The sequence below is a fragment of the Penicillium mononematosum genome (genome assembly GCF_028829835.1).
Source record: "Penicillium mononematosum strain IBT 11891 chromosome Unknown utg000001l:1.0-4488741.0:1.0-4491989.0, whole genome shotgun sequence".
In the NCBI taxonomy this organism is placed as follows: Eukaryota; Fungi; Ascomycota; class Eurotiomycetes; order Eurotiales; family Aspergillaceae; genus Penicillium; species Penicillium mononematosum.
This window is the reverse complement of record NW_026643271.1, coordinates 4008301-4020331: the sequence shown is the minus strand read 5'-3', so window position 1 is coordinate 4020331 and position 12031 is coordinate 4008301. Positions and strand designations below refer to the sequence as shown.

Below are 12031 nucleotides of genomic sequence, written 5' to 3'. Positions count from 1 at the left end.
CTACCAGTAAAATATAAAAATATGTACTGATAAAGGATAGACAGAGACAGTAATATTTTCTTCAATGTTCAATACTCGGTTGGTTTGGATTTCCTCATGTACTTTGTTTAGCCAAGGTTGCTCCAGATCTCTGTCTCGAGCTCACAGGCGGCCTCTTCCTCCGCTTCCAAAACCCGCATATTGTGGATCAGCGCCTCAAGCCACTGGTGCAGATGTCACAGCACCTGTGCGTGTGGAAGTCTGCGGATCGCGAAGTATTCGTCTCGAATAAGCCCGGCTCGCGCTTGGATCCTCCCAGCCCGGCGAACGATGGATCGAGCTAGCCGTAGGTCCGTGAGCAGCTCAAGGTGCTCATCGCTTATGGTCGGGATTGGCCGAGTATCAACCACTTTTTCTTGTTAGCTTTCCAAATACTGTTCGGAAAGACCGTCGAGGGGAGGACAAGTGGCTCACTTTTGGTCGGCTGAGTAGGAGGAGTAGTGGGAGAGTGGAGTGGTGGTGTTGAACCTATGAAATGCTCAGCCTTAGATTATTGCTTGGTCATGAATGTTAGTTATAGGCCAGGGGATCATACCTTTGCTGGTTTAGCTTCGTGTGGCAGGCAGTAGATTAAGCGTGGTAAGGATTTGTGATAGAGGAAAAAGAGAACAGTATCGTGAAGCATGTGAAATAATTGCCGTGGGAAATTGCACCTTGGCAGGCCCGCGTTTAAAAAAAAAGGACATTAACGATTGCTCCAATGTCGGCAGATTGTATTGTGATCTAGGGTTGCCCACGAGTGCCCAGGTGAATTATTGCCTTAGTCCCCTGTGCAATGTCTCTCCAGATGGCCATTTCGAAGGCTCGGGCGGCCCTCTCAGTAGCTCGTGCTCCCAGATTCCATTGACAATATACACCATCCGAGTCTCCAAGCTCAAGAGCAAGGATGGTGAACCTCGCCTATGATTATTCTCAAAGCTTCTACTAACCAAAGGTACAGACAAAGCCTCCCTCGATGTTCAATATTCGTGGTCTGAAACTTAATTCTGCAGTTCGTGTATTCAGACATTTATCCAGATCGCCTTTTCAACCTCACGCGCGGCCTCTTCCTCTCCTCGCAAGATTTCCATATCCTGAATAAGGATATCAAGACACTGGCAGAGATCCCACAACAACCATGGGTGGGGACGTTGGCCGGTTGCAACAAATTCGTTTCGAATAACCCGGGCTCGGCTCTGGATCAACCGAGCTTCGCGAATGATGGGTCGGCGAGCACGAACCCGCCAGGATCGACTTAGGCGTATCTGGGTGAGCATCTCGAGTTTCTCGTCGCTTGGAGCCGGGTCTGGCCTGTCATCGGCCACTTTTCCTTCTTAGTTTCCAGTCGCTATACGGGTATGAGTAAAGTATTGAGGGGTGGGAATGAATCTCACTTTCCGTAGGTTAAACTGCAACGGCAGTAGGATGGTTGAGAGGTGGTTGAATTTTGATGCTGTCAAATTTCCAGTCTTGGCTTATTGTTTCGTCGAGTATGGTACTTATAGATTAGGGGACCATGCATTCCGTTCTTGTGGTCAATCTCTGGAATGAGAGAGTGGTGAAGTGGAAGAGAAGAGAGTGGTGCAGAAGGTCGTAAATAGTAATTCCTACGAGACATCGCAAGGAAGGAGCGAGAGCGACTGCCACCTTCAGAACGAAGGAGCAAACCTTGCGAAGTCTACCCCACAAACCAACATGCTCATTAATCTTCGTTCGCTCGAAGCAAGGTATATCGACCGAATACGTACTATATAACTATAGAGTAAGCCATAATGGACAAGAAAGTAATACTGGACAGAGGGTGAATTAAAAAGTGAATATAGTTGTAAGTGAGAATAGTGTGATGGGTGATGACAGCCAGATATATATATGGGCAACTCGGGGTCTCCATATGGCAAACATGCGTGAATGAAATGTACGATCCAGGACAATGCTAGGGACAACATATTGACAACAACAGAAGCGTTCAATGGGAATTCATCCCGCTATTGTTCCAAGTATAGAACTACGTACGACCAACTTGTTATTAACTGGATATCATAATATGTACTTTCAATAATCAAGAGGGGTTAACATCCTCACTGGGTCCCTCATCGAATTGCTCTCGAAATCCCTGATCCCGACTCGTGCCAAAAATTATCTTCCACACGAAGAACAATCATCTGGACTAGTATGGCAAGCATGTGGCATTTGGTCACTCTAACGTATCCTTTAGATGACCGCTGTAAAGGCTCAGGCGGGTGAAGGGTTGCTCACGCACCTGCGTTAGGGCTTCAACTCGACGTTCGGATCGGATAGTTGGTAAATTTAGCCTCGTCAGGTTTAGCTCCGGGACGCCCTTGGGAATGTAGTATCGAAGTGAGGAGGTGTATCTCACCGATTGCTTAGTGCTTGACTGGTAGTCTCCTAAGGTTCGTGAATCCTGGCTTGTAGGAATCAAATCCACCTATAATCATTGCTGGCTTGATATTGAAGGTGGAGGCGACGGTTTGAGGTGAGAGCAATTGGAAATTGGCGGTATGGGTCTCAAGTATAGAAATTACTAGCATGATCCGCAGCGTCACATGGATCGAGTGAGGGCGACTGCTATCCAAAGAAGTAACCACAAGGCTGTCCACGTCCAACCAATGCTTGTATAGTAGTTATAGCCATATCCCCACGTCCTTAGCATCGTGCGGCCACTTGAGCTTGACGTACCGATCCAATATGTGTATGGTAAGCTATACTCCATATTGCACCTGGGGGCCGCGATGCGACCCTACGCCAACTGGGCAGTATGCCTGCCCACGCCCACCGCCGGGCCCCCGGTCATGATCACAATGAGAAGCAAGAGTGACGTTAGTGCTTGAAGATGAACATCTGGTGTCCGGCTATCTAATAAGAATTTAGGAGAGTATTGCTAGCTTTATATGGCTTAGCCAATTCTACATGTCTGGATATATTTATCGAATGACGAATGCTGTGGGTTTATATGTTTTCGCTCAAGATCATCGATGATGGGGATGGTGTGAAATTTACCGTGACTGGTAGAAAATACAGTGATCGTCCTTGTCGAGAATTTTGCGACTCTCGGGGCTGCCCCTATTTGAACTTCACCATGAAGCCCTATTCAGTCATACCTGGTCTTTTGCGCTACCTGGAAGCAATGATATGAGTATGGCTAAAGCTACCTCAAGATGGTCCTTTAGCCATGGTGTCGATGATTTCGGCCTGTCATTCGAGAACCAAGCTGCCGTGGATGCAAAAAAATAACACAAGCGAGTCCACTCGACGATCGAGAAACATGGCAGTGACCTAGCCCTATCTCATACCGTGGATGGGGATAGGAAGGTGGCTGTGGTGCGTGAGAGTATAGTACACAAAAAGATTTTGGCCTTTAGGAACTCTCAATGGCGGAGAGATCAACCTGTCCGCGATATCAACCTAACTCCTGGGGTGGATATGTCACTGGTAAGTCTGTTATATACGGGGGCCATTCCTGTGTAGAAGTTAAACTACTTTCTAGCAACAATTCTCAAGGGATATTGGAAATACTGTCCGGTTGAAGGTGTGGAAATATTGTGAACAAAAGTCGGGTTTTGGCCTGGTCGGCATGAATGGCTACTTGCCAGATTCTATGATGCATCAGAAATATATACAATCAGACTTTTTGCCATTGTACCTCCTGGCAGAGTTTGCTAGCTTATAAATCTGGTGCACAAGCCATAGACTTGGCCCACAGGTGAATGGCGTTCTGAAGTTGTCAAACTCTCCAAGCGTCGGTACCATTACTCCTCAGCCCGGAGACAGAGTTTCCCATTAAGCAAGACCAACATTGGGTCTTTCAGGGCTACAAGGACTCGAGCTGAAGGCGCGTTTCGGATGATAAAATATGAGCCCCTGATTGTGGTTAGCAACTCGCTACTCTGGCAAGAGTGAAAGTTCATCCAAATTTTCATTGCTGAGTACTGGGACTTTTCGCTCGTCAGCCACTTTCTAAGGCTGTATCATCATTGGTTGCTGTCTGGAATTAGAATGAAGGAGTGGGAAGTGTGAAGTTACAACCAGATGAGAGAGAAGGTAATAAAGTAGTATCTCAAATTCCACTTGCGAAACTAGATGAAGGGGCGAATAAGCCCGACGAGGGCTTGTGCAGTAGAAATACCAGCAAAGTAAACTTTCATCATATTCTGAGAGGTTTGGAAATACGTAGCTGTACTGGGAGATAACATGTATTTGGTAGAGAGCTGACCGATGACGATCTCAATACAAAGCGAAAGCAATGTGAGGTCGCATGGCTCTGACATATGTAGCCGCGCCCTTGGGGCCATCCATGGATATCCACCTTAGAAAGATTGTAGCATGTAAAGGGAGCCTGGTTTTTATCCCACATAACACCAGATCTCCTTCTCTAATCCACGGTCAATTGCCTCGTCAGTGGAGAGACTTAGCATCTCGTTAAGGAAAAACACCAGTCGTAGCTCTATGTTCAATAGGGCATGGCATGAGGGGGCCTGATGAGCACAGTAATATCTGGCGATAACCATGTGGACATAGCACATGATAAGAAACGCCTCATGTATTATCGCGCGCCGATGGTGTTTTCGCACTTCGCGGGGCTCTTGGGGCTGGGAGATCAGCTCAAGCTGTTCATTATCTGGCACTGGGATTGGATTGTCGGACACTGTTTGTTTTGTCAGCTTGGGTTGGGGGTGCTGTTCAATGAGAGTATATGTCTTACCCCCAACGTGATCTCAGGTATGATTGGAGGCGACTTTATGTGTCCGAGGGAAATGTGACCCTACAAAATAACAAGTGTTCGTTAGATCCATCCGCTGTCTCATATCCTGCTTTGTATCGAAGGGACCATACCTCGGGTGTGGGGTTGGTTGAAATAAGTTGTGTCAGGATGTGAGATACGGGAGAGGAAGAGAAGGAGAAAAAGTCACCTGGGACAACCTTGAATTGCAATTCCACATGGGAAAGCGAAGAAGCCAGGACTTTCACTCTGCAAAAGGATTAAGACTGCTGAAGCCTCTGGCACCAATTGCTGTTTAAGATTCTCCGCTTTACTTTTCTTTCTCTTCTCAACTTAATCTCACCCTCACTATCATTTCCTTCTCAACTTACCCTCACCCTCATTATCGTTTGATCAGATCAACAAACCCAGTGTCACAACCTCGAAAGGTATTCCTTAGCCCCAGACTAGCGATGAGGCAGCAGGCTAATGAAGGACATTTCGTAGGTTGAAGATTTCCGAACCTACTGTACACCCTTCTGCCATCTCCACCTTTGAAGCCGCGCAAAGTGAGGCACATGCCTCCCCTTGAACCTTTGTCTGTATCCGTATTACAAAGGCTGACAAGAAAAAGTGGCGGATACTAGGCATATCCCGACCTTTGACAATGAGCAGCTCGAGCTGCTCAGCCAGCTGCGGTTGGCCCACACCTGGCGCAACAATGCGCGCAGGGCAATTATCCGCGAGGCGCGGATAATTAAACGCCGTGCTATCAATATGCAAATCGAATACGCGACAAACGGGCAGCCTCCTCGGGCCCGGATTCTGCGGGGCCTCCGCCAACGACTTGACGCTCTGATCCGCAGCATGCAGATCCTACGGGTCGAAGAGGAGGCTGCTCGTGAGATGGAAGCAGAAATCTGGATTAACATACAATGAGCCATTCAAAAGGATACAACGGTTGGTCGTGCTCTTTCCCGCCATGTACTGCCCAGAAAGACTTACATTGCAGGAACAGGTACCCGGGTTGAAACATACAACATCTGTTGCAGGCATAAAACACAAGCCGGAAGGGACTGACTCGGATCAAACGAACGACCGAAAGATCAAATATTTGAGGATGGAGCTTGAGGGCCAAGACGCTCCCTTCATTAGACTGGCACTGGACTCTGACGAATAGGAGTAGGGGAACCGGACACCTGGAACATGGCTTCTGATCACATTTGTGTTTATTCTTTCTCTTTACCCACATGTTGTTTATTCCTATCATGGTGAAATTCTTGGTTTTATAACTAAGAATTGTGGATGGGGCCCGCCCAGTTTAGTTGCCATTTGGATTTTTATCCAAACCAATGAACATCCACTGGGAAGGATCCTCATCTCACCATCCAATCAGCTTCTTCCATGGATCTATACGATCAAATCTAAATCAATCGTCGATAACCAATACTTGTGTAGTAGACACAATGCGAAATCGGCATCCTCACCACATTTATCCATTAAATATTATGCACGATTGAAGAGTTGATATGCAGGTAAAAGGTAAGCAGTATTGCACAATCAAATGAAATTGCTACACTATCGTTATAGAATAATATCAACGAAACGCAAGAGCCGAAGTAGATTCGAGAATCTCTTTGCAGTAACCACCCTAACGAGAGTGATTCAGAAAGAAACAAGCAAAAATACAGCCCCATCCTATAAGTGGGTTCTAATGGTCAAAAGGTCGAAGTCAGTCGAGCGCCACTTATAGGATTCTACTATTTAAGGTCCAGGGTATAGGAAAGAAGAGCATGGTTTACGCCTAAGAGCGTCCGGGGTACCATATACACTGTGGATGACCTTCGGGGATACGCAAGGAAGAGCGTGTTCACGAGGAAGGTAACACTTTCACCTTGAAAAAAGATTAGTACTGCTGAAGCCTATGGCAGAAATTGTTGTTTGAGATCCTCTACGATACTTCTCTGTCCTTCCCTTGTCAACTCACTCTCACTCACTCTCAGCCTCACTCTCAACCTCACTCTCGACCTCACTCTTGATCTCACTTTCAATCTCACTCCAGCAGATGCCCTATCCTCCTCGCATATCGCATTCACAAAAGGCATCCCTTGGTCTCTAATCGATATTTCTGATCAAGCAATAAGCTAACAGAGGCCATTTCACAGGTCAAGAGCCTACAACCATACCATACCTTTTACCATCTCTTCCTGTGAATACCTGAAAAGTGAGACATATGCCTCCCCTTGATGGTCTCTCCATTCCCAACCGTATTACAGAGGCTGACAAGAAAAAAGTGGCGGATGCTCGGCCTATTCCGGCACCCGATAACGAGGGCCTCGAGCTGCTGACCCAGCTGCGCCTGGGTCGGGCCTGGCGCAATAATGCACGCATGGCGATTATCCGTGAGGCGCGGATCATCAGAAGACAAGCCCGGGATATCAGGATCCAACTCGAGAACAACGGGCAGCCCCCTAGTGCCCAGATCGTATGGGGACTCCGCCAGTGGTTGGAGGTCCTCATTCACAACATGAGGATCCTACGGGCCGAAGAGGAGGCTGCCCGTGAGTTGGAAGCCGACATCTGGAACAGCGTGCAATAAGCTATAGGAAACCAAACAACGCTGCGCACAAACAGTTGCACAGCAGGAATGACGAATAGCAGGATTGAGACCAATTGTCGGGGCGGGACCAAGACAGTGGACAGGACCAATTTATGTACATAACTTGCATTTCTGCTTGTATCTTTCCTTGGGAACCAGTGAACATCCAGCCCAAAGGGTTTACATCCCACCATCCAATCAGCTTTTCCCACTGATCTATACGATCTGATATGTAGACTGAGCCTGGAATGGACGGGCTACACATTTGATACGTAGCTTTATCATAGCCTGATAGAGGCAGTTTAGAAAATTCGAATCGAAACAACAGAGGCAGGTATGGAGGCTGAATACCATAATTGAATCGCGTCCTCTGGTGGAAGAGGAAAACCTGTCAGAAAGGAGAAGAATATTCTATAAGAGGACGGCGGACTTGATACCAATCATCACGATCTCACATTGCCCCGAATATGTTCCTGGCAGACTTGGGACTGTCTCAAGAATATTCCCAAGATCAATGTTCTCAAGAATTGGTTAGTTAACAGAACTAGAGAATAGCAAGCCTGTGCTCGGCTAACCACATTTTGTAGGGTGGTTCCAATCTTCTGATCCAGCCCGGGAGAACGGCCACACTAGCCCCAGACCAGTAGGGCTATGGTTATTGCAAACCAGGAATTCCAAGTATCTGATTATCTGGGATACGGCTAGTCTGCTTCCCGGCAACAAGATTGAAATGCTTCGGGCTACGAATGGGGACAGTAACTTCGTGTCATCGAGGAAAGGGCTGTGAGCAGTAGAATACAACCCGCAATTACCGCTTCTTTCTCCAAAGCGTGCCAACTAGTACACTGGTCTGTAGCAGTAGAAAAAGCAGGACGAAGGATTCTTCCTTGGATCTTGAAATGCTGCTATTGGAACTAAACTATTGGTACATCAAGCCTCAGGATCGTTGTACTGTTGTGGTTGTACTTGGCATGGGCCCCAATCTTGTCGCGGGCCAGTTGTTGGCTTAGCGCGAACGTTGACCGTTACACAAATTGCGAGGATTGTTGTTCCCTCCCACAAGATCTCTCGACAAATTTCATTACGCTGAATTTCCCGAACTCGGAGCGGCTACTAATCGATGGCACTGGCCGATTAGTTGATATTATCCCAAACCGCGCCGTCATCCAGTAATCAAGAACTTCCTGTTGCTGCATGCCCCACAATTCCGCGAGAAGGCCTACCATCCTGTGCTCCAGTCTGTGGAGCATGTATAGGATGTTCGCAGACAAGTTGAAGTCCTCCGCAAAGTGTAGATTTATTATACCCGCACCGATCGCGACGATCATTAGTGCCTCACAGAACATCTCGCGACGCGCTTCATCGCGCTGGGTTGCTCGGACTCGCAGCTGCGTCAGCAACTCAAGTTGCCCAGGTGCCCATCACTGATCCATGGATTGATAGCACAGGCCGATTGTGAGCCACTGTCCAATACTGTTGGACTGTGTGCACAACAGGGTTGGGAATCGGGGATTGAGGGGACAGGTATATTTCACTTAGTCGTGCGTCTTTAGAAATCTGTTGTGAGTTTGACGAGAGGGAGGTAAATCTCAATATGTAAAATAACCAGTCAATGTTAGCTCATTGCTTTGCTTCGTATTTCCTTCATAAGCTAAGGGATCGTACCTTTAGAAATGTTGTTTTGTGGGTTAGAGTAATGAGAAGGTTGAAGAAGGAAGACGGGATTACTGAGGATATGGCAATTCATAAGAGAGAAACCGCTTTTTCACGGGGAAGGAGCAATGGTCGCTTGCCACCAAAGGAGAGATCAACCTTGGAAAACTACAAGGCTGGTCCACGGGTGAGGCCTAAACAATACCCTGGGAGCAATAGTCAACACTCTCATGCCTTTAGGATTCGGTATAGTGATAGCATTTCAAGATTGAAGTAAGCCATAATTGATAACAAAGTTAAACAACCTGCATGAGTTTGTGCTTTTAGGAAACCAATTATTATAAGAGGGTGAGAGTACCTTGAGATTATTTTGAGATCCCACCACACAGTAGTGGTTACCTGGTTTATTTATTCGAATAGTCGTGTTCCAGATAGGGCATCGTTGATCTCCGTAGATTACTAGAACATATGTTGCATTTGTTGAGGCCTGCGAAACTACGCACTAGGAGGGAATCAAAGAGAGAAATATTCCGCATTCAATCTATCAGGAGAAGGCCATTTACACAAGGCCTGGAAAGCAAACAAGCAAGCAAACTAGCAAGCAAAAGGCTCAGTCAGCCTACCACTAAGGCATCTCATCTATAAAAATGGGATTATCCAACAGGACTCAGCAGACTCACCCCACATGGCCTGGAATGGTTTGAGTGCCAGAGCGCCACATTTCTGCCATGGCAGCACCGCATGTGGTGTGCTGAATTGCATTTGAGATGAGGTTCGAAATAACTTGCCGCACACGACGCTGGTCGCCGAGAACTGCGAGAACTGACTCAGGAATACCTGTGTGTATAGAAAGAGTGTATGAGATGTTCTTCCGCTTGGGGTCGCCAGACAACACATCAGACGCTTCTTTAAAGGTGGCTTCAAGGTCGAAACTTTCGTCTTTGATGAGGTCCTGGCCTTTTTCGGCATTCGTCGGGTCAAGCAGATCGTTGATCGCGTAAATTAGTGATTTGGAGGCCGAATGCGATAGTCAAGCTCTCTCTGGTCTCATCATCCAAGGCACTCTCAAGTGCAATCTCCAAATAGTCCACGATGGCATTCAGAGGGGGTCCGAACTTCATGTGCAGAGTTGGCCAGAAGTAATCGAGTGAGTTGCGAGTTCTGCATGCCGGCATCCTGCTGCCTCCAAACTTTGATAAATTTGCCGTAAACCACTGTCCAATGTATGTCAGCTTTCAAGCAAACAAGGAAAATTATTCCGAATGTCTCAAGAGAGAAATTACAGCACAAGCCGTCTCCGCATCCGTCTCTGTCCATTCCCTACTTTGCGATAGTACTGTCTCCGGCCATGCGGCGAAACTTTCGTGGGGTTCCAGTTATCCCGCGGTTTGCTTTCGCTTTTCAATTTCGTAAGGATCGCCAGCCCACTTGATCTCTGTGAGTTGTCCACGGCGAAAGAATGCAATGAAGTCACTACGACCAGTAGAGACCGGGACGTATAGTAGACCAGAGATCACCTTCAATCCCTGAGAGTAATGAAAATCATGGAAATCCTTGACGATGTCGCGCGAGGCAAGCACTGAGCCCAAATGCCGTATGCGAAAGAACTCCAGCAATGCAAGTACTTCCTGTGAGTTATTGTTATCGCCGAGAATGTTGTCTTTATGTCGAATTGACCAAACACCGTAATCTGCATCAAATAGTTGCAGCAAATCATCGGAAGATGCGATAATGTAGCCTGATGGGTTGGTCTCGGTTGGGGCAGTGTTGATTCGTTTTCTGGTCTGGGGGTCAGAGGCATATGAAAGCCGCTGTATGTTTCGAGATACAGTGTCACCGAGGAGCCGGCACATTTTGCGTATCGGGAATGACACGCGCATACCAGCATTTCCGTAGCTGTGGCAGGAGATCAACCCCCATAAATCGTTGAATGAGCTGACGGTTATTGACATTGGAGACCGGCCTTGATGTGTGCCAATATTTGAGGTGAATTGGTGACATCGCGCGAATGTAGGCGTGAGTCATGTCCAACGGGGATCCCAGATCCTCCAACGTCCGACAAACAAGTCGAGAAGTAACTTGGTCGCGATCATATAAGAGCCGGACCTTGTCGATTTTGTATAGTTCTCGGGCTTGCGCAGGGATATCAGATGCAGGGAAATGAAGACCCTTGTAAAGATCAATTGTCGTGTTAGGATCAACCAATTCGGCAACAACCATGCCGTTCCAGCTGCTATCGAACTGATAAATCAAGTCTCGGTGAAAGCCAGTCAACTCCTTCACCAATCACGCAGTTGTATTAAGCAGCTGATCCACATTACTTGGGCTTCCCAGCTGCTCTTGTATCTGAGTTAAGTTACTAAAAGCTTCCGTACAAGATGAGTCGCCCTGCCTACGGCGGGCATTCCTAAGAACGCGGAGAGGCTGGCTGTGGTTAATTATGCTATTAGCGGGCTGATTTGGTGTTAGAACAATGCTTAGGGCGTCTGCGGGAACCGCCGAAGTGGTAAGGCCCTCAACATTCAACGGGTTCACTTCGTCATCTTCGCGCTCGAACTCGCAGATAATCAAACCTTATGCGTCTGAGAGACATGGGTGGCGCATCAGGATTTGCAGCGTTCCCCATCAGCTCTGCGTATCGACATATTGAAAACCTCCGGTCCATGGGTCCGTATGCATCATCACGTACAAATTCGACGTGATCCAGTAGTGTGTCCGCGTGTTCCTCACTCAGAATGTCACAGGAGTTCTTCAACTGAAACAGTTGCTTGGGCGAATAACCCAAAAGTCTGCAGAGTTCCTGTTCATAATGCGAACTATAAGCTGATTTGGCGACTCTCCACGGAGCGCAAGCATTAAGCCAAAACTCTGGATCGCCCCGGGTATGCGAATGGGCTCGTCCTCGCAGTATTGAAATGCTTCTCCGTCTCGTCCTGTAATGACCGCATGGTCACTGTCCGTTATAATATGTTTGAAACGGGTAGTAACATGGGTATGGTCGTCAGCGTTCCTGCGCTGCGGATGGGAGGATGGCGGCGCGGGGG

General features: G+C 47.5%; 6 protein-coding genes across 6 annotated transcripts; 2 read left to right on the top strand and 4 right to left on the bottom strand.

Moving 5' to 3' along the window:
* Window positions 1–107: 107 nt before the first annotated feature.
* On the bottom strand, window positions 108–834 carry N7519_001530 (uncharacterized protein; the record flags this gene model as incomplete). The annotated part of the gene is made up of 4 exons (XM_057288308.1): window positions 108–203; window positions 225–388; window positions 454–507; window positions 777–834. The coding sequence occupies 4 exons, from the start codon at window positions 832–834 to the stop codon at window positions 108–110; spliced, it is 372 nt and encodes a 123-aa protein (XP_057154391.1).
* N7519_001529 (uncharacterized protein) lies at window positions 815–1277 on the top strand (the record flags this gene model as incomplete). Its single annotated transcript, XM_057288307.1, has 2 exons — window positions 815–866; window positions 1057–1277. The coding sequence occupies 2 exons, from the start codon at window positions 815–817 to the stop codon at window positions 1275–1277; spliced, it is 273 nt and encodes a 90-aa protein (XP_057154390.1).
* A 3102-nt stretch (window positions 1278–4379) lies between these two features.
* On the bottom strand, window positions 4380–5139 carry N7519_001528 (uncharacterized protein; the record flags this gene model as incomplete). Its single annotated transcript, XM_057288306.1, has 3 exons — window positions 4380–4712; window positions 4739–4798; window positions 5128–5139. 3 exons carry the CDS (start codon window positions 5137–5139, stop codon window positions 4380–4382), a joined length of 405 nt encoding a protein of 134 aa, XP_057154389.1.
* A 1829-nt stretch (window positions 5140–6968) lies between these two features.
* N7519_001527 (uncharacterized protein) lies at window positions 6969–7334 on the top strand (the record flags this gene model as incomplete). The annotated part of the gene is made up of 1 exon (XM_057288305.1): window positions 6969–7334. One exon carries the CDS (start codon window positions 6969–6971, stop codon window positions 7332–7334), a length of 366 nt encoding a protein of 121 aa, XP_057154388.1.
* Window positions 7335–9663: 2329 nt separating this feature from the next.
* N7519_001526 (uncharacterized protein) lies at window positions 9664–10162 on the bottom strand (the record flags this gene model as incomplete). The annotated part of the gene is made up of 2 exons (XM_057288304.1): window positions 9664–9944; window positions 10051–10162. The coding sequence occupies 2 exons, from the start codon at window positions 10160–10162 to the stop codon at window positions 9664–9666; spliced, it is 393 nt and encodes a 130-aa protein (XP_057154387.1).
* A 201-nt stretch (window positions 10163–10363) lies between these two features.
* Window positions 10364–11207, bottom strand: N7519_001525 (CheY-like superfamily; the record flags this gene model as incomplete). Its single annotated transcript, XM_057288303.1, has 2 exons — window positions 10364–10766; window positions 10825–11207. The coding sequence occupies 2 exons, from the start codon at window positions 11205–11207 to the stop codon at window positions 10364–10366; spliced, it is 786 nt and encodes a 261-aa protein (XP_057154386.1).
* Window positions 11208–12031: the final 824 nt, after the last annotated feature.